The sequence below is a fragment of the Molothrus aeneus genome, chromosome 10, assembly GCF_037042795.1.
Source record: "Molothrus aeneus isolate 106 chromosome 10, BPBGC_Maene_1.0, whole genome shotgun sequence".
In the NCBI taxonomy this organism is placed as follows: domain Eukaryota; kingdom Metazoa; phylum Chordata; class Aves; order Passeriformes; family Icteridae; genus Molothrus; species Molothrus aeneus.
In genome coordinates, this window is record NC_089655.1 from 22,430,510 (window position 1) to 22,455,848 (window position 25,339).

A 25,339-nucleotide genomic window follows, 5' to 3' on the forward strand; every position below is an offset into this window, starting at 1 on the left:
AGGATCCCATCAGGGACCTCAATCCAGCTGCACCCACAGGAGCTCAGCACGGTCACACCTGGCTCACTCCATCAGCACCATTGCACAAGTGCCAGTGCTTTGCTTTCTGACAGAGCCTCCAACACAAAACAGTTTTCAATTGAAGGCTCCACACCTAAACTCATAGACGAGCTACAATTGACAAATTCCCCCTGCCAAAAAAAAAAAAAAAAGATGCTAGAAAAAGACAAAATGATTTTGCTAGTTTTGTAGTGAAAAAGCAGTGGCACCTTTGAAAGGAACATTATACAAAATCTGGAGTAAAAACCATCATGGAACAGCATCCATATACCTGTGAACTGGCAACAATACTTAAAATCTTACTACTACTGAAAACTATGGAAATAAATCAATTCATGTTGTTGCAAACCAGGTAATTCTCAATTTTCAAGGTTATTTTGCATCTGTAAGGCTTGGGAGTACAGCAAGTGAAATCACAAGTGTTTGCATTTCTGTGCCCACTCAGGCAATCCTGGGAATTGGATTTGGAATTTGTGGTTCTGCATCATTCCATTGTAGTTTTGCTCAATCCAGCTGCAGGGGCATTCAGTGCATTTGCCTGATACCCTCTATAAACCCTTCTGGCCTGGCAGCTGTCCTGCCAAAATTCAAAGCTTCAGCTCCAATCTGTTTTCAGCCCTTCCCTTAGTAAGGAATATTTATGTTGCAAGGAACTGATAGAAAGAAAAGACAAAATTGGTCAGGAAGAACTTTTGATGGACTGAAAATAAACACGACTGAAGGTTTCTCATGCCTTTTCTCAGTCAGAGTGAACACCACAAAAATAGCCTGAAAAAAAATGTTAAAAATGTTCAAAAGCTTAAAAACCAGGTTCCCCTGAGATAACCCACAGGAGATCCTCAGCATATGGTGACTTTTACAGGCATGAGGGGATGTCCACAGAGTTATTTAAATGTGAAGAACCAGCCCTTGTGTAACCCACACCAAAGCTCATTTTACCTGCAGTAAGGCAGATTTTGGTAAAATTAGCCCCTGTTCCTTCTGAGCAGCACTCCCCTTTCCCTCCCCAGCATAACACTTTTAGCTACACACAGCTAAAATTACCATTTCCATCTACATTTGAATACAAAAGCTGCCTCACCAAGTCCAGACTATAATACAGCAAGGTAATAAGCACCAGCAACACACTCAGGAACCCCATTTGTGAAACAATTCAAGGGGCAGGGCTGGAAATGGGTTCCAAAGCCCTTTTGTCCAAGGGAGCGCTCCCAGCCTGCACAGAGAACATCCCTCACGTCCTGCTCTGACCCGCACCAGCAGCAGAAAGAGTGAACAATGTGTCACATTTTGGAAGTTCTCCTTGCACGAATAACTTTGGGAGCAGAATCTCTGCTGTTCTGAAGAGAGTGAGTGCCAGGGAAGCCTATAGCTGCACTTCAGCCAAAATGCATTTGTTCCCATAGAATTCCAAAGAGAAAACTCCTATTGACTGAGAAAAACCCATTTATTATCCAAAGGTTTGTATTTATCATCTGTTTCAAAGGAGCTCCTCCCTCCTTTCCCTCCTGTTCTCTCTCACCTTTTTAATAACCTCTGTTCTTTTTGTATTTTGCACAATGAGAGAGGAAATAATTACACGTCTCTCTGCTGACAGTGGGTACTGCTCCTCCTCTTCCAAATGGAAACAGCAACTAATTCCCCTGCTAACATTTCCTTGTGCTAGGTGTCATTCTCCTCCCTGCCAGTCTGTTCTCAGGGAAAAGCAAGGAAATGAAAAGGAGGATGTTGTTCCTTTCGATTTTTATTTACGAACCGAACATTTTTAGACGCTTAAAATGAAGTCGGGGTGGGTTTGTTTTTTGAGAAAGAACATTCTAGAGCCCTGAAATGAGATATTCAAGAGTAGAACTGCTGTGGGGGAGAAAAAATATGTCCACACCAATGGCATTACTAGTGAACTCCTTTACTTCAGTCACACACAGAGCTTTCTACACTGACAGGTCTCGGATATTAATGCGATCGGGTTTTATTGGCATCATTTTATTCATCAACACTTAGGGGGGCAGTGGCAGCCACATGCAGGAGCATCCAAAAAGCAGCACTTGAGAATCACGTGGGACAGTTCACACAAAGTCTACCACAGGCAAGGATCAAATCCACTGGGCTCAGTTATTCCATTTATTTTCTGTGCTGAGCAGAGCATCACAGGCTGTGATGCTCCTGCTCTGCCAGGGACAGGAGGAGGTCACAGTGTCCACATGTGCTTCTTCAGCTCTAGAAATGCCCACCAAGCTTTGCCATTTGCATTATTCAGAGCTGCACACATTCTGCTCCTGGCTCACTGATCAAGTCAGTCTTTGGACTGTAAAAAAATTACAAATAATGGATTTGCAGTTTTCTGCTTTACAACTCTCTAGAACAAGAAACAATTGTTGACATGTACACAACTTTATTTTAAGGACACAGCAATCACAATGACAGAAACAGAACCATTACTTTAATACTGTAAGCTTTCCTCTGGGAACTGACTTGCACACAGTTAGATCCAAAAGCGTTTTGAAACAGTGTCTTGGGGGAAAACACAGCAAACCTTAAATATATTAACTTCAAACTGAATGTGCTTATCTCCTCCTTTTGGTGGCTGGTGGCAGTTAAAGCTTCTCAAAGTCGTGGCCGCTGGAATTCATTGCCTCGGGGTGCATCACCCTTCCCATGAATAGCACGGTACCTGTGGACAAAGTGGGGAAGGAGGGAGGGAAAGGTGTCAGGAGCAGGAGGAGCTGAGGGTTTAAGGTGATGAATACCAACAATAACCTCGAGAGCTGCGCTGTGTGATTGCTACAGGAACAAATGTCTCAGAACCTGGTACAGGAAATGGCTCAGGAGCCCTGTTTGAAGAGAGCAACCAAACCTGAGCACCTGGGCTTGTCTGGAGGGGAAGGGCAACCAACAGGATTTTTTCAAAAGGTTTCCAACCCCAGATTTCTGGACTAGTAACAAGCTTTGAGGCTTTAGCTACAGCTGTTGGCAGCTCCTCTTTCTACATGCAACAAGGGTCCTGCAATTTCAAGAACTATCCCAAAGTGAGCAAGTTTTATTCTGTCCTGATTTGAACTTTTCTTTTTGGGGAGATTTTTGGATGTTGAGTAGCAATAAAGGCCAGATACCCTTCTCCAGATATATTTTCTGTCTAATGTGTCTACAACAGTAATAATATTTAATTTTATTATTTTTAATTTTTATTAATAATTATTTTTATTTTATTATAATTAATATTTAATTTATTATAATAATATTTAATTTATTATAATTAATTTTTATTTAATTTTATTATTAAAAACCCTTAAGAGTTGGTATCCTGCCTTGCTGGGAATGAAGTTTGTGGGTGGGAATGAGTAATATTAATTAATAAATTAATAAAATTAATTTTTATTTAATTTTATTATAAAAAACCCTTAAGAGTTGGTATCCTGCCTTGCTGGGAATGAAGTTTGTGGGTGGGAATGAAGTTTGTGGGTCTACAACAGTAATAATATTTAATTTTATTATTTTTAATTTTTATTAATAATTATTTTTATTTTATTATAATTAATATTTAATTTATTATAATAATATTTAATTTATTATAATTAATTTTTATTTAATTTTATTATTAAAAACCCTTAAGAGTTGGTATCCTGCCTTGCTGGGAATGAAGTTTGTGGGAATGAAGTCCCACAAGTGACTCTCCCCAAGCAGATCCATAAAACCCCTGTGGGTGCACAGCAATGTTTTATCACCCAGTCACATCCACATCGTTACAGCAAATTACAAATACCAGACTCAGGAATTACTTAATCCCTGTTGCCCCTTTTGCTGGTGAGTGCTGCTCTCATCCCTCACCTGCCACAGAGCACTTGGAGAGCACAACAGAATCATTCCCAGCTGTAATGTGCCTCCATTATGCAAATCCTTTGGTACTGGGAGCACATTTCACTGGGCTGACTGCAGCCAGGCTCTCAGGGAGTGCAAGGATTATGGATGCTCAGGGCAGTAACACTGCTCTCACAACAGAAATGGTGAATTTTTCTTTTCTGGGAGTGTTTTTCAGGGTTATGTCAGATGTTTTGGTGTTTTATCTGGAGAAAGATTCAGGGGCCATGGAAAAGGTGAGTCTTTCAATATTGGGTATTTTAAAACAAACTAAGGAAATGCATAATACAGGCCCAGCCCATTGGTCAAAACATGCAATTTTCCTTTGACTGCTTGAAGATGTGCTGTGAAAAACTCAGAGAAGTCTGCAATATTCTCACCTGTTCTTCTGTTTCTGACCAAAAAGAAGAAGGGATGGTCCACTATGACCTGGGGGTAGAGCACTGCCATTCTGCTGATGGCAATCATTCCTAGAGGAAACACAACAGAGGCACCTTGTCAAGCAGCTCTGCCCCTTCTCCTGCTCCCCTCGCCTTTGTGCAGCCCCTGAGGTGCCACCCTCAACACCAAAACCAGCAGGAAAATATTCCCAGAAAAGGAAAGAGGCCTGCAGAGTAATTGCCTATTCTGGCTTTGGAATGATTAACAATGCAGAGTGCTGCCATTTCCCAGGCTGAGGGAGCAGCATACAAATTTTAAGATGCAGAACCTTCAGAGGAGCTGTGAGTGCTGCTCACTCACAGAGGGAGGTGCACTGCATTAACCAGCTCTGTGTTTTACACAGTGGAGAGGGAAAGGGAACCCTTAATGACCAGGGAACATGCAAAAATTAAATGGGCTGATCCTGCAGCTCTTGGCTGGTGTTTTTAAATGCTGCAGAGCTGAAGGTAAAATTAACTGTGAATCAGGCAGAGTTTGGCCCTTTGTTACTTTTATTTGGAGGTGCGTGGACTTCTCCAGGATGTTATTACTAATTCCTAGTGTTTCATTTACTTCTAAGTTTTTCACTCCGCTGTTCATAAAGACTGGAGCATGTCCATAGAGAGAGCTGGGCACAATTCAACCCAGACCTGGCAAGCAATTCTTCCTTTCCTCAAAGGCTGGCAAAGAAGAGGCAGCTAGAAATCACCTAGTGATATATATGGGCAACAAATGTAACTTATTTTCATGTGCCAATCTGTAAAGCAAGCACCAGCCCCCAGAATTGACAGGGACCAACTCTGGTTGTGCATTCAGCACCTCCCATCCTGTTTTCCTGGACTTGAGCTTATTAAAATGCAGCTGCCACAACCACCCTGATCTCCCTCTAACTCTCCTGGATCAAATGCCTCTGACCATCTCAATTAGCAGGTGAAAAATGATGAATTGCTCAAGTTCCACGAAGGAAACGTAAATTGCAGACTCTACTCTCCTGACAATCAGAAAATAGAGAAGAGGTTTTTCACAGGATGCTCAAAACTCTTGGTAAAACATGTTACAGAAATGCCAACACTTCTGATTTGCAGAATTCTCTTCTGCAAGCAGCACACTTGCTATGCTGTGTCTCCATGCTGCTATTTAGCTTTCCTGCCTGTACAGCAAATCAGTTGTAAAAAATTAATTAGCAGAGAATTCCCAGACATTTGATTTAATTCTGCTTTTCAGTCAGGTACCTGAGGCAGCAGCAGCTTCTGATCCTTCCTCATTAACTTCTAGAAATGCCTTGTGAAGTGCCTTTGCAAGGTAAAGTTCCTTGTTATCTGCAGAGGAAAGGGGAACAGATTGCAAGTGGCTCAACAAGAAGATTGAAGCATTTAAAGAACCCACCCCAAACACTGCCAAAACCCCAACACCATTATCCACCTTCTACACCAGGCAGGGCAGCAGAAGGGATTTCTTGCATTACAACACCTTCTGCCAATGCCTTTTAACAGCACCATCTACCTCACTCAGATTTGCAGTGCTCTCCTACACCATGGATATTAAAATAGCTCAGGACTGCCCTGAGCTGAGCACAGTGTATAAAGAGAGGGTAAAAACAGCCCTTGGACACAAGATTTTAAATACAGTTAGTGGGGAAAAAAGATTATGACATTACAGGCATAAAAAAATTCATTTCTGCACTAGGTACAACACAGGCTTCCTCCAGGAAAATGAGGTCTTTTCTTTCTTCTGTTATATATTTACAAGAAGCTGAAGGGGAATATTTATTGCAAGAACCACCACAGAGCTAGTTTTATTTTCAATCTTGTTTCTGTTCCATCCTTCTCTGTCAGTATTTTAATTCCAGTCCCAGCCTGCTCCTGCTGAATGTCTCACAGGTTTTTGTGGGATGCTGAAGGATCAGCTCTATTGGAATCCTCAGCAGCTGTAATGCCAAAGCAAGCCAAAGGCAGGAGGAGCAGCAGCTGGAAAAGTCTTTCCCCAGCAGAGCTCATTTGCTGCTCTGTACACTCAGCGCTGAATTAAAGCTCCCAGTTCAGCTGCTGCACTTCAATCTCACCAACAAAAGCCCCAAATCATCCCCTCAGGGACTGTGTGCAGTAAAACAGAGGCTGCTAAAACTGGTACCAGGTCTAGACTTCAGTCCCAAGCCTTCAGCAAGGCTGTCCTGAGAGCTGGGATTCAGTTTCCACCCTGTTCCTTTAAAACATGGGACATGCAGCACCCACTTGTCTTTAACACCAAGCAAAAATCTTAAATCCAAACACATTTTTTATGTTCAACAAAACATAGTAAGTGGAGGAACACCCATTTAGCCTAACCATGTATTTTAATCACTTCTTTATTACTGCAGCCCTGAAGCCTGATCCTGTGCCCTGTAATACTCATAGAAATATTCCACATTTTTGCTTCCAGTGCTTTATTTTGCATAGTTTGGTGGTGCTTTGGTGGTGCTGATGGAACTCCAAGGTGTATTCCTGATGAGAAATACACCTCAGAAGATTGGTCTCCACCTGGTGGGCTCAGAGCCCCTATTTCTGAGAGCACAAACACTGCTAGCATTTGCCATCAGGTACAAAAGGTGAGAGCTTTCAGGATCTGAGTATTAAAAGCAACATTTTAAGTTGGCAGGAACACAAAAAGTGCCACTGCAGATGAGACCAGTACACCCAGTACAATTCCAGCTATGGAATTGCTGCTTCACAAGAAGGTACAAAAAGCCCTGTAAATGAAAACTGCAGCACAACTTCCAAGAGAAAAATATCCTCTCACCAGCATGAGCCTTGTAGCCTAACCCAAGTTTCTATCCACAGAGTGCCTTTATTCAGTGCAATATAGAGAGTTCTGATTGCTCTGGAGCAATTTCATTTTTTCAGTCCTGCCAATCTCAAGGAACACCCAGCAAAGATCCCTGTGGTTAAGTTTTCCATGAGAGAAGCACTTTCTATTGGTTTTCCATTTGCTGCATTGGGTATCTTTGTCCTTGGATGATGAAAAGAGCAATTCCACATCCCAAATTACCTTCTCTAGATTCTTCTCTTTATATTGCTGCTATCACATCCTTCTCATTCATCTCTCCCTGCAGTGAATGAATCTATTTTCCTGTGAAAGCATAATGTTGTCCCTGAGAGTCCCAGCCTTTCCTTTGCTGCAGGTTGGGACTGTCCCATCCCTGGCTGCAATGCTCCATCTCCTCAGGATTACCCACATTCCCTTATGGCTTTCACAGGGAACAAGGTGGGGCTGCCATGAGCATCTCCCATCACTTCCTTCCTCTCCAGGAGCTTCTCTGAATGTGGATTTCCATAAGAAAAATGCGGATTTTCCTGGCTCGGTTGTGAACACCTCAGGGGAGTCCCCTGTGGATCTGGTGGCCAAGTTTCAGCTCTGTGCAGGAAGGCTGACCCCTGGGGAGTGGGAGGGAGCTGCAGCTGCCCCCTAATGAGCACGACTCTGCTGGCACCACACTTCATTTGTCACTATCTCCATATGTCTGCAGACTCCCACTCAGCTGCCAACTGGCTGCTCTGAAAATCTCATTTTTTAAAAAAAATACCATGTGGGTTTATTGGCTCTTCTTGCTTAGGCTGTCCCAGAAAAATTATATGGATGTCAGTCAAGACTTCCAAGAGTTATTTACTGGACTGATGCTCTTCTAACTACTTCTTATTGAGAAGGAAGTCACTGAGATCCCTTCACTGCTCGCCCAGGTCACCTTGCATTAAAAGCAGCTGCTTTTAGGGCTCTATAAAACAGCCAGAAATATTATAACCATTTGAAGGGGAAGGGGAGTTTTAGCACTGAAATTAGTTCAAGTGCTAAGTCTTCAGTGGTGTTAAAACACTCAAGCAGCAAATTTATGTGATGTGGTAAAGTCACAATGGTAACATCTCAAACAGCAGAGGTTGTTTCAAGATTATTTTGGACAGCTGATGGAATCAGATGCAAGTAGCTGAAAGTGAGAGTGAGAATAGAGGAGAGCTGGCAGCCCAAGGGGAATGTCCTCCTACTCACCTGTGGCAATTGTCAAAGAGCCTGATTCCTGCCAGGGTGCAACATTTGCAAAGTGCACCTCAGTAACACTTGCCCTGCTCAGAGCCCAGACATTCCAGAGGGCACAGCTGGTCCTTCTGGGTCCATTTTGCAGATTGAGGGGGAAACAGCAAAAAATTCTGACTACTGAAAAATAATCCTGCAATGTGGTTTACAGCCACTAAAGCCACAGAGAATTTTGCTGAGGTCACCAATCTGCCTGCAGCTGATGACAGGATTTGGGTTGCTGCTGAAATTTCAGGAGACTTTTCCTGGCAGCAATGCCAGAGCAACAGCACAGCAGGGGGAGAGGATTTGTAAATGCAACCAAATTGCTCAAAAATCTCTTTAGATTTAATTTGATTTATATCTTCCTAAATTAAGTGTCCAGTTAAAGATTTTGTTGAAATATCTACATTTAAGACCTCATGAAGTGCAAGATTTTCCAGAGGGGTGACCCCGAGATCCACATCAACTTCCAACTTCCATTTCCTGATGTCCCATTCAGGTGTCTATAAAAGTCAACTTTAAACCATTTGTCTTCATGACTTATTTTCCCTTCCTCCATCCATATTTTAAATGATGAAAATTAGAAAGAAGGAAAGTATTCTGTATTTTGACTACTTAAAATTTCATTTAGACAGTATCAACTGTGGGGTTTTCACTAAAGACATTACTTCAAAACCATTTTTTCATTCTTAATTTACAAATAACCTTTTCATGCCCAGGTAGAACAACCTATTTTCAGTGAAAAGCAGGAAAGCTACAGTAAAACTCATGAATTTTCTCTACACACTGCTCTATACTTAAATAACAAGTAAATCTTTAAATGGCAAGGAGTTACTTCAGCCAGGCAGAACATGGTGTTTATTTTGTACAATACAATTGTCAGAAATACAAAACTTTAAATAAATCATTAGTCACATGGATTAAGACACAAGCATGTGGTTCTTTCTGCCAAACTCTTGATAAGTAGATGTCCCTGATATATAAATGAATTTTACATGGAACTAAATAAAAGCCAGGTGCTGCCTTTGTGGTTCCCTGTGCATTTTCCATTATCCTTGGAGCTTTTCCTCAAGTAAATAATTTCCTATAAATAGACCAGAATTTAAAGGGAAGCTGACTTTTCTTTGAGCTGGCAGAGAAAATGAACATGTTTTTCTTCAGAAAACTGCTATTTCTTTGAAAAAGGGATTTTTCATTTATTTCAACTCTTTTCATATTAGCTAAAGCCAGTTTTTCCTCAATTTCACTGGAAAAGTGAAGGGGGCAAACCAGTGGAATAAGCTACATGATAGACTGTAAAGAATATTTCAAATTTAGCAAAAATGGAAGGCTGTGAACATCACAAACACTGCTCTGTGAGTGAGGAAGGTTTGCTTTATGAGCAGTGCTTGGACCAAGGCACACAGGAGTGACTGTCCCAGGGTCAGACAGTGGGAACAGGATTTCCCACCAGCCAAGGAGCTGCTGGATGGCTGGGGAGCAACACATGGAGCTAAAAACCCCAAAAATCAGACAGGTGCCACCTCAGTACAGAGCAGCTGGGGCTGCCCCTGCATCCTGGCAGTGCCCAAGGCCAGCTTGGACAGGGCTTGGAGCACCTGGGACAGTGGAAGGTGTCCCTGCCCATGGCAAGGGGTGCAATGAGATGGTCTTTAAGGTTTCTTCCAACCCAAACCATGCTGTGACTCCATGAACAGCTTTAGGAGGTATTAAAAGCATAAATATCTCACTTCCACATGGATTTTTGAAGGTATTGGATATTCCAACTTCTGCTGAATGCAGGTGGCATTTGTGACTAAATTGTTTTTATCTCCAAACTCTTCCTTCCTGTGCTGCTTCCAGGTATCTGGGGTGTCACAGAAAAATCCTTTCCTTAGGATTTTTCTCCTGAGAAGCTGAGAGGCCTCAGGAACAAAATGCAAACAATGGTTATCTGCTGCTGTGGAATGCAACAGGTGCATCTGGGATTGGGCTCATGTGGTTGTTTCTAATTAATGGCCAATCACAGCCCAGCTGTCTGAACTGTCTCAGTCACAAACCTTTGTTATCATTCCTTTTCTATTCTTAGCCAGCCTTCTGATGAAATCCTTTCTTCTATTCTTTTGGTATAGTTTTAATATAATATATACCACAAAACAATAAATCAGCCTTCTGAAACACGGAGTCAACATTCTCATCTCTTCCCTCATCCTGGGACCCCTGTGAACACCATCACAGTGGGGAGAGGAATTAATTGTGCAACAGCTCAGTGCTCCTCATGCTGGGAACAAAGAGCACTGGAGACACAGAGTGCCCCCCCTGGGGCGTGAATCCCACCCGGGCACTGCAGCCATGCCCTGCTCCAGTCTGCGCCTGCCTCTTGCAGGGCATCACACTTGGTCTCCATCTCTAATGAGACCCAGCTCTGAAACACTCAGAGTGAACTTTCCCAGGTGAAAAAATGTATTCCCTCATCTGCCTTGAGAGACAAGGCAAGAAGTTCTTACCAGACATGGCGGTGAGGTCAGCACTGCTGCTGAACAGCTCTGTAATTCCCAGACCTCTCCAGACATCCTTCAGATCAATTTCCTGTTCTACTGTGAACCTGGAGAATGGAAGAGAACATGACAAAAAGCCAGATGTAAGCACTACTTACTGTTATTAGAAGATTAAATTTTCTAAGTGAACACACCAAGATAAATAATGCAAAGTAGGTGATCCAGTGCTAGTGACACCTTCCAAAAAAAAAAAAATTGCTTATAAACAAATGAGTTTACTCACAGCTGGATTTTTCCTAATACAGAAGCAATCAAAAATATGCTAATGGTATGTGCAGCCCCCTGCCCATAAAACTGCAGAGCAAAATTATGCAGCAGCTAATGGAAATGCTTACTTTTTACACAAGAGGTTTTCTCTAAAACCTGAATTTAATTGTGCAGATACCAGAACAGAATATCAAATGAGGCAAAGGACAGCAGAACTTCCCAGAGAGCTGCTGGCAAAGGAGGAATAAGATACATACTCCATTTTCACTTTGATAATATAAGGAAGACCAGCTATGAATATGAATATAATTATGAAGCATTGCTGATTCAGCTTCTAATTAGTGTGGTGGCACAATTGTAATTGAGTTTTGATTGTGAGTAAAGAGCAGGGAAAACAAATAGTTGTTAGTGTAAATGCACTGAGTGTCACCTGGCAAAAGCCCTGCTCTAGGCTGGGTTAGTGAGCTGGAAGGACAAACTGACATCTGTCCTGAGGGCAACATTCTGGGCAGCCTGGGAGAGCTGAAAACAAGCAGAAGCTTGTTCCATTTACAAGGTGATTTTCAAACATTGTAAAAGCTATGCCTGGTGTCAGTAGAACAAAAAAAAAAAACCACCTTTATGCATGGCCAGACTGAGACTGGACAGCTGAAGAAACACAGAAACATGGCAGAAAAATATTAGTAATGGCAGCCCCCAGCAGAAAATAGCAGATGTGTAGAGGGTGACACAGGAGAGTGAGTGTAATCCTTGTGAGGGGTGAGCTCTGGGGGCTCTGGAGAATGAGCAGGGAATTATTTGTGATTTACAATGTGCTGGCTGGAGCTGTCCAGCACACAGCCTGGTCTGTAGGAGGCTGCCCTGCTTTGTTCTGGTTCCTGCAGCCACTGAGTCAGCCCCAGGCACAGCTCAGTCCTTGGTGATGGGCACAGAAATGCTAGAAACAAATACATGTGCAATCTCCTTCTTTGGGATTGAACTCCCCAGCTCCATGGAGAACAACATGTTCTCTTCTAGTGGAAGTCTGGCCCAGAGCTGTGGGCAGGGCACAGCTGATGGAGAGCTGAGATGTCCAACCTTGGCATGCACCAGCCTTGGCAGCTTGAAAAAGAATCATCTGGACATTAAACAGAACTGGATAAGAGTCAAGTGGATCTTCCTCACTTGCACAAACCTGAAAAAAATCCAGTACATAATCTACTTTCATAATGAACTTAGAAATGCCACTAGATGCCAAAAATCTGGGGTGGAATGGATATCATCCAGAATTATCATTATCCAGAGAATAATTTTAGGACTTAAAATAGGATCTGGAGATAGCTCAGCACTGATAAATCACTGGTGGCATCAGCAGTGTTCATGCACTCTGTCCAGACCAATTCCAGGGCATGCATGGAATAAAAACACAGGAACTGATTCTTGAGGTTTTATTGCCTTGAAAGATCTCAAAAGAATCAGAAGAGACCAACAAAACTTCAAGCACTGAAGAAGCTTCTCATGTTGTTCTGGCAGATCCTGCATCAGTTACTGTGGTAACAAGTCTACAAGCTGCTCATTCAATCAAATTTCCCTGACCTTTAGGATTCAAAACTAAAACCACTTTTACTCTCACAACACACTTGTAAAACATGCCCACAACTACTTCAGAGACTCTGGTAAAAAGCCTAAAAAAGCTGAATTGAGACTTGATTCCCAATGCTAGGGTTAGTACAGTCCAGTCCAGAGGTCCTGTCTGTGCACACTAAAGAGTTCCACAGAAAATAAACCCAGAAATATTTCCTTCTATATTCTATTTACATTGAAACGTTTTGAAAACCACTTCCAGCTGCACCTACTTTACAGAGAATGCAAATGATTGTTAAAATGCATTTTATAGAATTTTCAGAGCTGTTTCCCTATGTGGTTTTTATTTCACCCCAATATTAAATGCATCAAGCTTTCAACATGATTTAGGTAGGAGCCAGCAGTGTCAAATTTGTAAGAAATATTAGGATAAGAAAGCAGCAAGTAAAGTCTGCACGAGAAGTAAAAAATAAGAAATATAACTGCAAAAAAAGCTTTTTTTTTTTTTTCCAAGTGCAGAGTATCAGAGTAAGACAGAAATGGAAATCAGGTGGGTTTAAGTCTCTGGACCATCAGACAGCAAACACCCATCTGCTCAGAGATGCAAGCGACCCAGAAAGCAGCTGTGGCACAGGATGCTCCTGCACACTGAGCAAGGGGGAGCCCTGGGAGAGGCTCAGGGAAAAGATAAACCTGGAAAGGCTCACTGAGCATGGATGTGAGGAAAGGCAAAGCCAACAGATGGGCTGTAAAGGCAAGGAGAGCCTGGGGGAAGGACAGCACAGCCACGGGAGATGGAGGCTCCATCCCTGCCTGGAAGCTCTGGAAAGGCAAATCCTGAGCAGCTGGATGAGTGAGGGGCTGCCCAGCATCTGCAGAGGTGAGTTCCTGCTTTTTGTGAGCAACAAAACACACCCAAAATACCACATCAGCTGTACAGATATCAAATGATCCCTTCACAGAAACAAACCTCATTACTGCCCTTCTTGGAGTTTTGTGGTAAAACCCCACTCCAAAGAGATCTCCCCTCTTTCCTCACATGCTCTGAAAAGCAGGCAGAGTTACAGATCAATTATTAATGAGATTTCCAATATTTCAGCTGACATCAGGACCAGCCTTTTCTCAAAAGTAACAGGGCAGCTTCCACAGCCTGAAATTTAATTTCAGGCTCTGCAGTTTGACATAAACATTCAGCAGGAGTTACCCCTCAGTCAGATCAGGATTTCTGTGCACTCCTCCCAGACAGTGAGGATGATATCCAAAATCAAAGCTGACAACCTAGAGCACAGAACTGACACTCCAGCTCATTTCCCCACACTCTGGGAATGCTGAGCTCCACAATACTACCCCTGGCACTTGGTTATTTGCACTTTGCTGCATATCATGTACCAGATGGTCATTTTTGATTTCTCCCACCATCTTTTAGGTGCTCCTGATGCTAAAAATACTCTGAAAACTTTTTAATACTTTTAATTTTAATACTTCAGTATCAAAAATCATGGAACGCTAGCAACTGAGAGCTTTAAAAACCACAAAGGGAAATCTGAGAAACAGACACTGAAGAGAAGATTAAGTAGAGAAACCAGCAAGCCTCTGGAGATTTTAGCTGAGAATCAGGACATTTTAATGCAATTTAAAACTTGCACAAGCATTAGAATAAAATGATGCATTTATGTCACTGACATTCTGTAGTTAAGAATTAACATTCCACATCAGGTCATCTTTTCTTCTATTTTACAGCCTTTAAAGAAAGAAATAAAGATGTGTTCATCTTCTATGGTGTCATGCAACCCTTAAAACACTGAATTTTCTGTGATTTTTAGGTGCTCAAGAGCCAAGAAGGATGAAGGTACAGGGTCTACTCATCAGGAGACGGGAACTGCAGCCTGGAGTGATTCATCCCAAATGCCATCACTTCAAAAATTCCTGAGGGTTCTGAGTGAGCCAAAGCAAGACAATTCCAGGTTTTCAGATTGGCTCTAAGGGATGAAATCCTGCAGAAGGACAGGCAAACAGAGGAATGGCTGCAGGGCCTGACATTCCTGCTGGTGATGCCCTGTGCAGGCTGCCCTGGAGCAGAGGCTGGGCAGAGCTCCAGAATAAAGCAGGGATTCATTCCAAGCATCTCCTCCATGGATCCACCTTGGGCAGCACCAGAGCCCAGCCAGGGCTGCACCCAAGATGAACCAAAATGGCCCCAAAATGCACGAGCGCTCCCGGGGTCTCTGCCTTGGATCAGTTCTGCTCCATTTGCACCTTGCAGTTCATTGTCCCATCCCAGCTTTAGCCCCTGCAGTCCCACCCTGCTTGTTTTTCTCTCTCCAGCCCACGGGGTTTGTGCTCTGGGGCTGAGATTTGGATCATTTGTCCTTGGTGCCCAGCTGGAGCAGGAATTGTTTTGTCTCCCTGCTCTGTGCACAGAGCTCACCATCCCATAATATGGAGCTCAGACCCACACATTAAAGCAGCACAGAATGTGAAACACAGAAAAGCTCAAACCTGAGGCATCATTTGGAGAACAGGCCCTGGGGACTGAGGCACTGCTGGCACCCAGGCTCCAGTGCCAGCTGCTATCAGTTCCAGCATCCTGGCTGGAATTTCAGCCAGCTTGTCCCCAGGTGCTAGGAGCAGCCTCCAGGATTTAATACTCTGAAAACAAACAAGTGAGAGAGCAAAAAACCCCCACTAACAGCAAAACCAGGCAAAAAAAGCAACCCCAAAACCAACAACCATGCAGCTGCTCTGGGCAGGGGAAGCCAAGCAGGTTGTGGGTTTTCCTCTGGGAGGATCCTTCCTTCCAGGGCTCAACGGGCAGGAATTGGGTGGGATTGTGTTCCAGGGGAGTTTTGTGCCTCTGCTGTGGTTGTGTCTCAAGGACAACCAGCACTGGCCCATTCCTCATCAAAAGGGGACTTGAGACAGCAGGTTAAAAAGTAAAACCAGAAAGCTCAAGGATTTTTTTTTTCTTCATTTTGGTTTGGATTTATATTGAGTTTTGAGGAGGGATTTTAGTGCTTGCTGCTTTTTCTTTTAAAGAAAACAACCTTCAGCTAACACCACTTATCATTTTGGCACCATCTAAAGATTTTAAAGCTATTTTAAATGCACAAAAAAAGCAAGAAGGTTGTTACAGAGATCTGGGCACACTGGAACAATGCTGAAGAAGGGATCTGCAAACTGTAGCACCACTATTAGGTACCAGTTCCTCCCATGCTCTTCAAGTAATTTATGTTGGAGAAACAGCTTTGTAAATTAGATTCATGGTCTGTTTCACTCCTATGCAAAAAGTGGATTAAAATGTTGATCATTTTAGTCTGGGTTAAGCTGGAAACAATGATTTGGAAATGAAAATGAGGAAGTATAATTTAACCATTCTGTACAAATCTCTCCTTTGCCATTAAGAGGAATAATACACAATTTCATTTGCACACAGATAATGCAGACAGAAATTGCAAAGTTGTGATTAACTCTGCTTTGGCAAGTCATTCAGACCCATTACAAATGTATAAGTTTAAAAAATGTTCACTTTATAATTGGATAGCATCTCTCAAGATATAAAAATTTAATTTTATTCCAGTGCTGCTTTCAATTTCTCAGTGGACAGAGCCTTGAGGCCACATTTCATAACATGCCTTTCTGAGTCACAGCATCAAATATTTATGAAGTGTTTATTTAGAGCATTGACAAAATCCTGTAGATCACCTCTGAATCCCTAATGGAATCCAACACCTTGGGAGCATGCAATTAATTTCTGGATTTTTTGTCAGGAGACTGCAGAATTCCTACACAATTCCAGGCTCAGGATAGTTATCTTTTGTAAGCTGAAAGCACTGAAGGTGATTAGCATGTGTTTGCCTCTGTACAGCCTGAATTTGCAGGTGTTTATCCCATTCTTTGGGGTTCTTGGATAAGAACCAAGCAGCCTGAAGGCAGAATAAATAAGGACATTTTATGATCACACAAACCCCAGGCCTCAAATCCCCATGTGAGAACCTGGCCACAGAGAACCCTGGAGTCTCTGCAAACAGAACCCCAAATCACCAATATAAACTGAATCCAAGTCATAACCACAATTAATTCTGTTTTCAATGTCATTCATGTGTTTAGATACCAAAAATACTTCAATATGGAAACTGGTTTTTACAGATTTTCTCCATAATCAATGGAGGATCTCCATAATCTGCTGTGGAAATTCTAGGAGAGAAGATGCCCAACTTCAGCACTTGCTGCACAGGCTGCTGTCCCAGGCAGAGAAGGAAAGCTTAAGGATGGAGGAATCCTCAGATTTCTCTTCTCCTTCACACCCAGGTTTGCCCAGGCCTGCAGCAAAAGCAGCCTAAGAGAAAAATCCCCTCCCATGTGTCTTAGTGGACTTTCTGAGGCCTCTGGGACCTGAAGCTCCCAGAGAAAACAAACAAGAAACAAATCCCAGGAACAGAGAGCAGCAGGTTCAGTGTGTATAAAACCTGCAATGCAGCTCTTGGCTGCTCCTGCTGCTTCTTCAAAGGAACTGGGGCTTAAAATCAGAGAGAAACTCTCACTAAGGGGACTGAAAACCAGCCCCAGAATGCTGCTGGACCCTCAGCACTCTGCCTTTAAGCTTTACAGGGGAGTGGATTCCATCTCAATTTGGGATCAGGGCATGCTGACAGCACCAGTCCACCTCACCCTAATTTATCCTGGCTGGCCTTGTTTATTGAGCTCAGCTCCTGGACAGTGGTCTCTGCTTTGGAAAGGGAGCTGATGGGCTGCAGGGAGCCTGAACCTGTGAAATGGAACAAGCTCACATCTCCAAGTCACCTGAACTCAAAGAACTGTTTGAATGATTTAAGGATTCACTTGAGTTTATTTTTTCTGCAGCCACGTACCCACTGCTCAGTGCCACAAAAACAGAAGAAGTGGAAGTGATTCCTTTCAGAGATGGGCTCTATTGTTACATAAACACTTCCATGAAATCATCATGAATCACTTAAAGGACAGTGTGAGCCAGCTGTACATTATTAGTGACATTTGGTAGTAAACAACTCTGCTACCAAGCCAGGCAGAGCACAGGAATGAGAAATATCTGAAGGTGGAAGAAGCAGGATTCCAGGAAAGCTCCAAATGCTGTATGTGGGCAAATCTGCCCTGAGCACACAGCCTGTGGCTGCAAATGGACTGACACAAATTTCAGCTCTTCTGGTATTGATGTCTTGTTATTCTTTGCTGCTCTAAGGAAAAAAACTAGCACTTCTTACAGCTGGGAAAAAACCAACCCAAAACTGACTGGAATTACCCCTCAACACTCAACCATTGGTGTCAACACAGACACACACCACTAGAACTTCTGAAAATAGCAGCACATGGAAACCTAATTAGCACCTAAATGAAATGGTAGTTCAGACTTCCAATATTTCTGTGGCTCCTGTCTAAATGGAGCTTATCCATAATGAGTTCTGCACTACTCTGAGCATCATTCTGGGTGGATGAGGGAACTTTGCTTTCTGGAGAGCTCTCCAGAGAGAGAGGAAAGCTGATATAACCTCCCCCTGCACTGCATCCCCAGGCCCTGCTGCCAAAGCCACCCTCCTGTGGCTGCTGCATCACTCCAGCTCGAGCAGGACAGCTCAGGTGTTCCCTACTCTGCTCCTCCATCAGTGGGGATGCAATTCCCCCTTCCAGGACACGGGAGCATGCTCTCACCTGGGCAAGTACACTTCCACTTTCTGCTTCTTCACAGAGTTAGCCCACTCATTAATCAAGGAGGCCTTGACCAGTGGCTCCAGGGTGGCCAGGGGAACCTCCTGCCTGGAGAGGACAATCATCATGCTGATCTCATCCCCCTCATAGGGGATTTCCAGGACCTGGTAGATCCCTCCTGCTTCGTTGGAGCCGTCGCTGAACTCTCCTAGAGGAGGAAAACAACAGAAACCCTGTTAGAGCTATTTGCTTTTGTCTGTAGTGTATTTACTAGATACTGGAACTAAAAATGACGCTCTTTAGGCTATATAAAATTTTATATAAAATTGGTTTCTTCATCACAGAATTTGAGGCTTACATTTGATTTCTTAAAGAATACAAGCTCAAGCTATCACACAGTTTGTAGATAATCACAGCTCTGGGACATAACTTTCAGTGGTTAGGCAGAGAAGAGCCTAAAATTTAACGCTGCTGAGACTTTCAGGGAAATGGGCAGAGATGTTATTCAGGAGAGAGGATTTTTCAGTGATGAGATTCAGCAAAATGCTGCCAGACATTTTAGAACCCTCTTGGAGCTCAAGCTCCAACTAAAAATGATCATTAGTTCTGCTGTTCAAAGAACCTCTATTATACCAGTCCAACAGTAAAGAACAAACATTACTCATTTGAATGTTTAGCACAGCACAAGAAAAATATTTTTGTGATAAGCAGGATTAGCTCAAGAATTGCAAAGAACTTCAATCCAATGGATAAATATTCTGAAATCCATCCTGTGGCACCAAGCAAGTAATTATAAATGTTGCTACCAGCTATAATACACACATTAGGGAAAAAAACAACCTCTGAGTCCCTTCTTTGGGCAAACAGCACATTAAAAATTCTAGGTGGAAGAAGAGACAACAATACAAGTGGATATTACTGCAACAAACCCATTAAGTGAAGATTTAGTAGCTCTAAATTGCTAAAGGTCTTACTCACCATAGTAGAACTCTCCCTGTTGGTACATCATTGGAATTTGCACTTCACTTTCATCATCTTTAGTGAAAGAAAAAGTTCTGGTATTTTCAGGCCTGAACTGTGACTTCCAGTTGCCTTTAAAGTAGATTGCATTGATGAGAGCCAAATGAGTTAGAGCACCAAAGTCTCTTGAAGACACAAAATCTTTGATCATACCTAAAAAGAAACCCAGCTGTCAGTCTGCATGTCAAAATGAGCATTAAATCCAAACTTAAGGCAGCTTGAAAAATGCAGGAAAACAAAAAGCAGTGTTAACATGTAATTTCCAATTCAGATGTTTCATTAAATCTCCAATTAAAGTGCCAGTGTTTTGTAAACCTAAATCACAGTGTAGGTGTGGAAACCCTTCCATCAAGGACGTGTTAGGCAACTGTTTCTTGATCACTACTAAATACACCCCACAAGGAAGCCACGTGGAGAGAGGGTCACATTTGGAATGTTTACCCTGCTGCTATGAAACTGTGCAGCACTTCCACCTTAAGGTCAGAACCTGTACAAACTTTGGTTCCAATCCAAAGAAGCACTTAAATGGGTGCTTGATTTAAAGGGGCTTGATTTAAAGCTGCACCCATTGCAGCTTCACCTGGGCCAGCTCTGTAGGAGCTTCAGCCATCTTCTGTTGAATTCAAAGCCAGGACTAAGCAGCAAAAATCCACATAAATTCCCAGCATTTGTTCCAGTGGCATTAGCTCTTGAAAAGCAAAAGAGGAAAACCATCTAGCATCTGCTCTATTCATGGGAGGTACAGCAGCTGAGCATGGCAGCTGCTTTGCTCCTACTCCTGAATAAGTCATTTACATCAGAATGCAGTCTGGTACCTGCTGTAGCTCATCTCAAATGCCTTGCATTTCACCCAAATCGTTCCCAGTTTGGTAAACTGGGTGCACTGACCAGATTTGTCACTGTTCTTCAGGAATTACAGCCTCCTTCAGATTGTCTTCTTGCTCACTTCTATTTTTAGCTGACATCGCAATGCAAAGTGTTAAAATAAACACATTCCTCCATCTGATTATTACTCCTTAATCCATGGTTTAAAAAACAAATTAATTCTGCTTTCTGGAGCATATGATCCTGACTAACTGGTGTGAAATTTGTGTATCACAGGGCTGGATTTCTTCCGGGTTGCTGTTTGTAATTCATTTTATCTCGAATGTTCGAAGGAGGGAGGTGTGACCAACACTCACTTGGAGTTGGAAAAAGACAAAAGGGAAACATTTCCAGACTTCTATCTGGTACTCATATTTCTTTATGTTTTTTTCAGCCACATCTTGTTCATACATTAATGAAATGATAAGAATTTTCCTGCCCAGAGGAACCTCTGATGGCTCTGTTTTCTGCTCCAAGCCTCCCAAGATGCTGAACAGGCTGGAACTGAAACCTGCCTGTGCTGTGCTCCTTTCCCAAGGGGGAAAGCAGAGAGAAGGGGACAGATGAGGGACTGGAACCACCCCAACCTGACACCAAGAGCCCCCCCAAGCTGCCCTGGTGGGCCCTGCTTTTCCTTTTCCCTCAGCCAGACACCACAACCATGGAAACCCTCTGCAATCTGCTGCATCACTTCCACCCAGCTATTTCTGCAGCCTGAGAGAAAGGGCAGTTTGTTAGGAACAGAATGGCTGCTTGGAACAAACCAGACCATTCTCAAAAGGGAATAAAAGCATCGCAGAAGGTGCTTTTCCACTCTGGAGCTGTGTTTTTCCAAACGGAATTATGGATTCTTAAGTGCTCAGACTTCATGGGGATGTGTTAATTCCTTCCAGGTGATTCCAATCCCTTCAAATTCCCAGCGGTACAACTGTGGCAGAGCCAGACCTCCCTGGATTACTCCCAAAATCTCAACCTTCAGAGTGGGCCAGGGGAACCAGAATGAGAACAAGCTTTGATCCCTCCACCAGGAGACTCCCAGATATGGGGACTGTGCATGGCTCCAGGAAATGCCACCTCTCTGGGAGCTGCCAAGCCAAGCAGCCTCCTGCAGCTCTCCATGTGCATATTTACAACAGTAATTTTGTGCTTAACTCCCCTGCTGCAAATTTGTGTTGTGAAACTGTTGACAGCGTTCCTAAAATCAACTACCCTCTCAACATGCTATCTCGTTTCCTCACACTGCAAAATATTACATTACACACTCTGATTTTGTGGTTCAAAATTAGCTTTTTATTCCCCACTATTCTGTTTCTCAGTACCTTGTGAGTATGAGCTCCTCAGAGGAGGAGTGATTCTCCACACATGCAAAGCACAAGCCAACAACCCCTCTGCAGACAACTTTTCTGCCATTAGCAATAATACTTTTGTAAAAAAAAAAAATTAAAATACTATTAAAATGCCTGCCATTAAAACAGTCTCATTCAACAAATGTTACAGATGGTAAGACCAGAGAACAAATATTCAAATAGATGCCACATGATGAACAATGACTAATATTACTTATGACAGATCATTCCTACACAGGAAAAAATAGAAATACTAGAATTTTTCTCCTGGGAGGAGAAACTTCAGTCTCAGACAGAACAGATGAAAGCCAAAAAGAACCAACCCAACACCACTGCACAAGTTTGGAAGCAGAAACACTTCTGGCAGGAAGTGCACAAAAGGATCACATGCACTTACTATTTGTGTGATTCTCCACCCATTTATTGATCTGAGTAGCAACAGCTGCACTTTGGCTGAAATCTACATTCTCTACTTCAGCTTTGAAGTATTTTTTCACCAGCTGCAGGAATTTGTCACTGACATGGAACCCATTCTGCACGTAGAGGGAGTTGGCAATGTCCAGCACGTAGTGACTTTCATCAGCAGTTGCCATGTCAGAAAGTTCCTTCAGGAAGGCAAACTCTTCACCTGGGGAAGGAAAAAAACACCTTCAGTGGTTCAGAAAGGAAAATTATTCCATGGCTTTTCTGCTGAAAATTCACCAAAATGTTTTATGAGAAGGAAAGTCATTTTTTTAAACAAACTTGTTTCTAAACCTACACACACCTTCAGATCTGAAGGAATAATCTCCAAGATCATATTACTTAGAGCCTGTTTTTTCTACTAGCTATAATTACTCTAATTAATGAGACATTTGAGTCCCACCAGAAGCAAAGCTATCAATGGAAATTCTTTCTACACCAAAAAAGCAATTTAAAAAATTCTTCTTACAGGTTCCATTTCTAAATCTTACCAGAAATTCTGGTAAGACAGAGGAATCTGGGCATGTCCTGTCTTTCTTCTTCTTCTCCTTGTCCTCCATCTTTCCTCCTGAACCCCCATTCTAAATCCCCAAAATTCTACGTTTTCACCCTGTGACAAGTTAACCATCATTCTATTCAAACCCTTGTGGCTTGTAACTCCTCACACAAAGCTGGGAATTGTTTCCATGGGTTAAAATCAAAGGCACAGGTGTTTGTGACTCCGTGCCAAGGTCTCTGAGCCCCCTGCCAGGGTCTCAAGTCCTCCAGGGCAGCCAGAGGGATGTCCTGGGTTCCGACATGTCAGCATCCCTCAGCTCATGCAGAACCCCAAAGTTTGAGCCTGCCCACCAAGAAACCCAGTGATTTATAACCCACAGACATCAGCAGGCTGCTCCCACCCTGGCTCCTGCTTCTCTAAGACAAAAAGTAATAAATGATGCAAAGGCCTCACCGTTTTTCAAGCTGTCAAAGCCCATGGAATGTCGGATTTCCTTCAGGGTGGTGCCGTGGGCTCCCAGCTCCACCATGCCCATGGCTATGGCAATGCTCAGAGGGGAGAACAGGATGTTCTCATCCTCCCTGCTGGCTCTCAGCTGGTTGTAAATGTTCACAGACAGCTCAGCGATGGTTTCATCAGGAAAATTGGTCTTGAAGGCTTCGCTTTGCAAAGCAAGCAGGGACAGCAGTCCAAGGAAATACATGACTTGAGATTTTAAGGTCTGAAAAATGAATTTGAGACAAAGATAAGGTTGTTGGATAATATAAAATTCAATTTGAGAGAAAGAAGAGTAATCAACTTTTTAATGTTAAATCTGTGGGGGAAGAAAATCCCTAGAGTTCAATGCACAGTGCAGTTAGTTGGAGGAGACACTATTAGAAGAGAAGTGATGATGTATTTTCACACAAAAATAACCTCCTCCCTTGTGTAATGGTATGTTTGTGAAATCTTCCAGCCCCAGACCAACAAAACACTCACAGCTTCTACAGAAAAGACCCCGAAGACAGCAACCCCTTCCCTCCTTCCCTGTGGAACTGTGGCTGTTTAGCAGCACTGACCTGGAACTGGCTGTGTTTCTGCACTTTTCCACAAAAAACCCCAGAAATCAGCTATTTCTTTCATTTGACCTTCTAGTAAGATGGAACTTATTTATCTAAGTCACTTGAAGCCCCCAACAGGTAAAAGAGTTTCAAGCACTGTGAGAGAGCTCCCAGACACCCGTGACAAAGTTACTGTTCCGTGATGCTGCTCCCTTGCAAAACATGTGGCAAGCAGCCAAAAATTCTTTGAAAGAAAAAAAGGAAAATCAATCATGCCTTAGTTACCAAATAAACCCCCTTTTGTTAGTAAATAACAGCGAGAAGTTGGGTAGCTCTGCTGGCTGGGAATCAACCCCCACTCAGAGGATAAAGGTACTGTACAGTGAGAAAGATCCACCAGAGGGAACAAGGAAGGAAACTAAATTTAAACAAGGGGGATGCTTCTGACTAATCCATCCCCCAAGCTCTGCTGAAATGCTCTGGGGTAAGCAACAGTTCTCACTCTAGCCCAGTTTAGCTCACACAGCCACTGATAGTAGAATCCCAGCTCCTGGAGCAGGGAATGTGTAACTTCATCCTTCCTTTTTTATTTTCCTTTAAACTCTGTGCTACCTTGGCATGGCTGAGAAACAGCAACCAGCAGAGCTCCTGCTTCAACTCCCTCCCTCTGCCTCCAAGGCACAGCAGAGCAAGTCCTCCTGAAGCAGGGCTTGGACAGGACAAGGCTCAGAGCTTTACCCACAAGTGTTTACAAGTTGTTGTGCCAGGCTGCAGGGCTCGGCAGCACAGCCCAGATTTGTGTGAACGCTGCTGCTCCACACAATCAATTTGCATGCAGGCAGCCCAAGTGCCTCTCCTTATGCTTCCTAGCAATGCTGGGGCTGCATTACCAGGTTTTATAGACATGGCGCAAAGGGAGCTTTATACAACATTTATATTCTGCATTTCATCTTCAAAGGCCTATGTAGCATTATCTAATTCACTCACACGGCGCTGAATGATCCATAATTTAAGTGTTATTACTGGCATTTTATAGCTGAGAAAATACAAAGAACAACAGGGCACACACACGTGCCTTGGCAGCCACTGGTGCCAGCACTAGTTAAGATTCCTCCTGTCCCCCAGCCTCTATCAGCCCTTTGTTCAGTGCTGAACTGAGAAAATTGAAGAGATGAACCAGTGCAGCAATCCCACATGGTTCAGGGGAAAAGGAGAGCCTTGCCTCTCCCCTGCCTCTCATCCTTCCACATATGTAAGAAATGTTATCCTTCTTAAATTCCCAATAAATTATCTATGGTGGCATCACTTCACTTCTGTGGATTACTTGATGAAGCTTCCTCTGATTCTTAGTAAAATAGCAAAAATGTCCACTGAAGGCTCATATTCTATTTAGGAACAGCACAGAAAAGTCATAGAATTCTAAAGCACCAGCTTTAATCCTTCTGCCTGCATGTCCCAGTGCACTGACAGAACTACCCAGCACTGGTGCCCAGTGCAAAACACCAGTCTGACCATCATTATTTATTTCAGAAACACTGAGACACTATTTATAACCCCAAACATTATCAACACACCACAAACTTCCCCAACAAAACTGCTTAATACCAGTAGATTTTTTTTAACCTATCCATTTATAAATTATTGACTTAAAGATAACCAAGTTTCTGCTATAGAAAATAACTGGATTTCTCTGTGATGGTGGACATTGTAGATTTCTTTATTTAAATAAAGCCCTGGAGCATGCCT

The 25,339-nt window shown here is 42.9% G+C and overlaps 1 protein-coding gene across 1 annotated transcript in view; it reads right to left on the reverse strand.

Moving 5' to 3' along the window:
• Positions 1-1,947: 1,947 nt before the first annotated feature.
• Positions 1,948-25,339, reverse strand: part of SERPINI1 (serpin family I member 1) — a 46,067-nt gene continuing 22,675 nt past the window's right edge. The window contains exons 2-9 of the mRNA XM_066556237.1: positions 23,007-23,274; positions 21,990-22,220; positions 19,341-19,535; positions 18,366-18,570; positions 10,863-10,960; positions 5,565-5,651; positions 4,293-4,382; positions 1,948-2,728 (exon numbers count right to left, since the gene is read on the reverse strand). Coding sequence (XP_066412334.1) covers positions 2,652-2,728; positions 4,293-4,382; positions 5,565-5,651; positions 10,863-10,960; positions 18,366-18,570; positions 19,341-19,535; positions 21,990-22,220; positions 23,007-23,256 — 1,233 coding nt within the window. The 5' untranslated portion in view covers positions 23,257-23,274 and the 3' untranslated portion in view covers positions 1,948-2,651. The remainder of the gene's footprint in view (positions 2,729-4,292; positions 4,383-5,564; positions 5,652-10,862; positions 10,961-18,365; positions 18,571-19,340; positions 19,536-21,989; positions 22,221-23,006; positions 23,275-25,339) is intronic.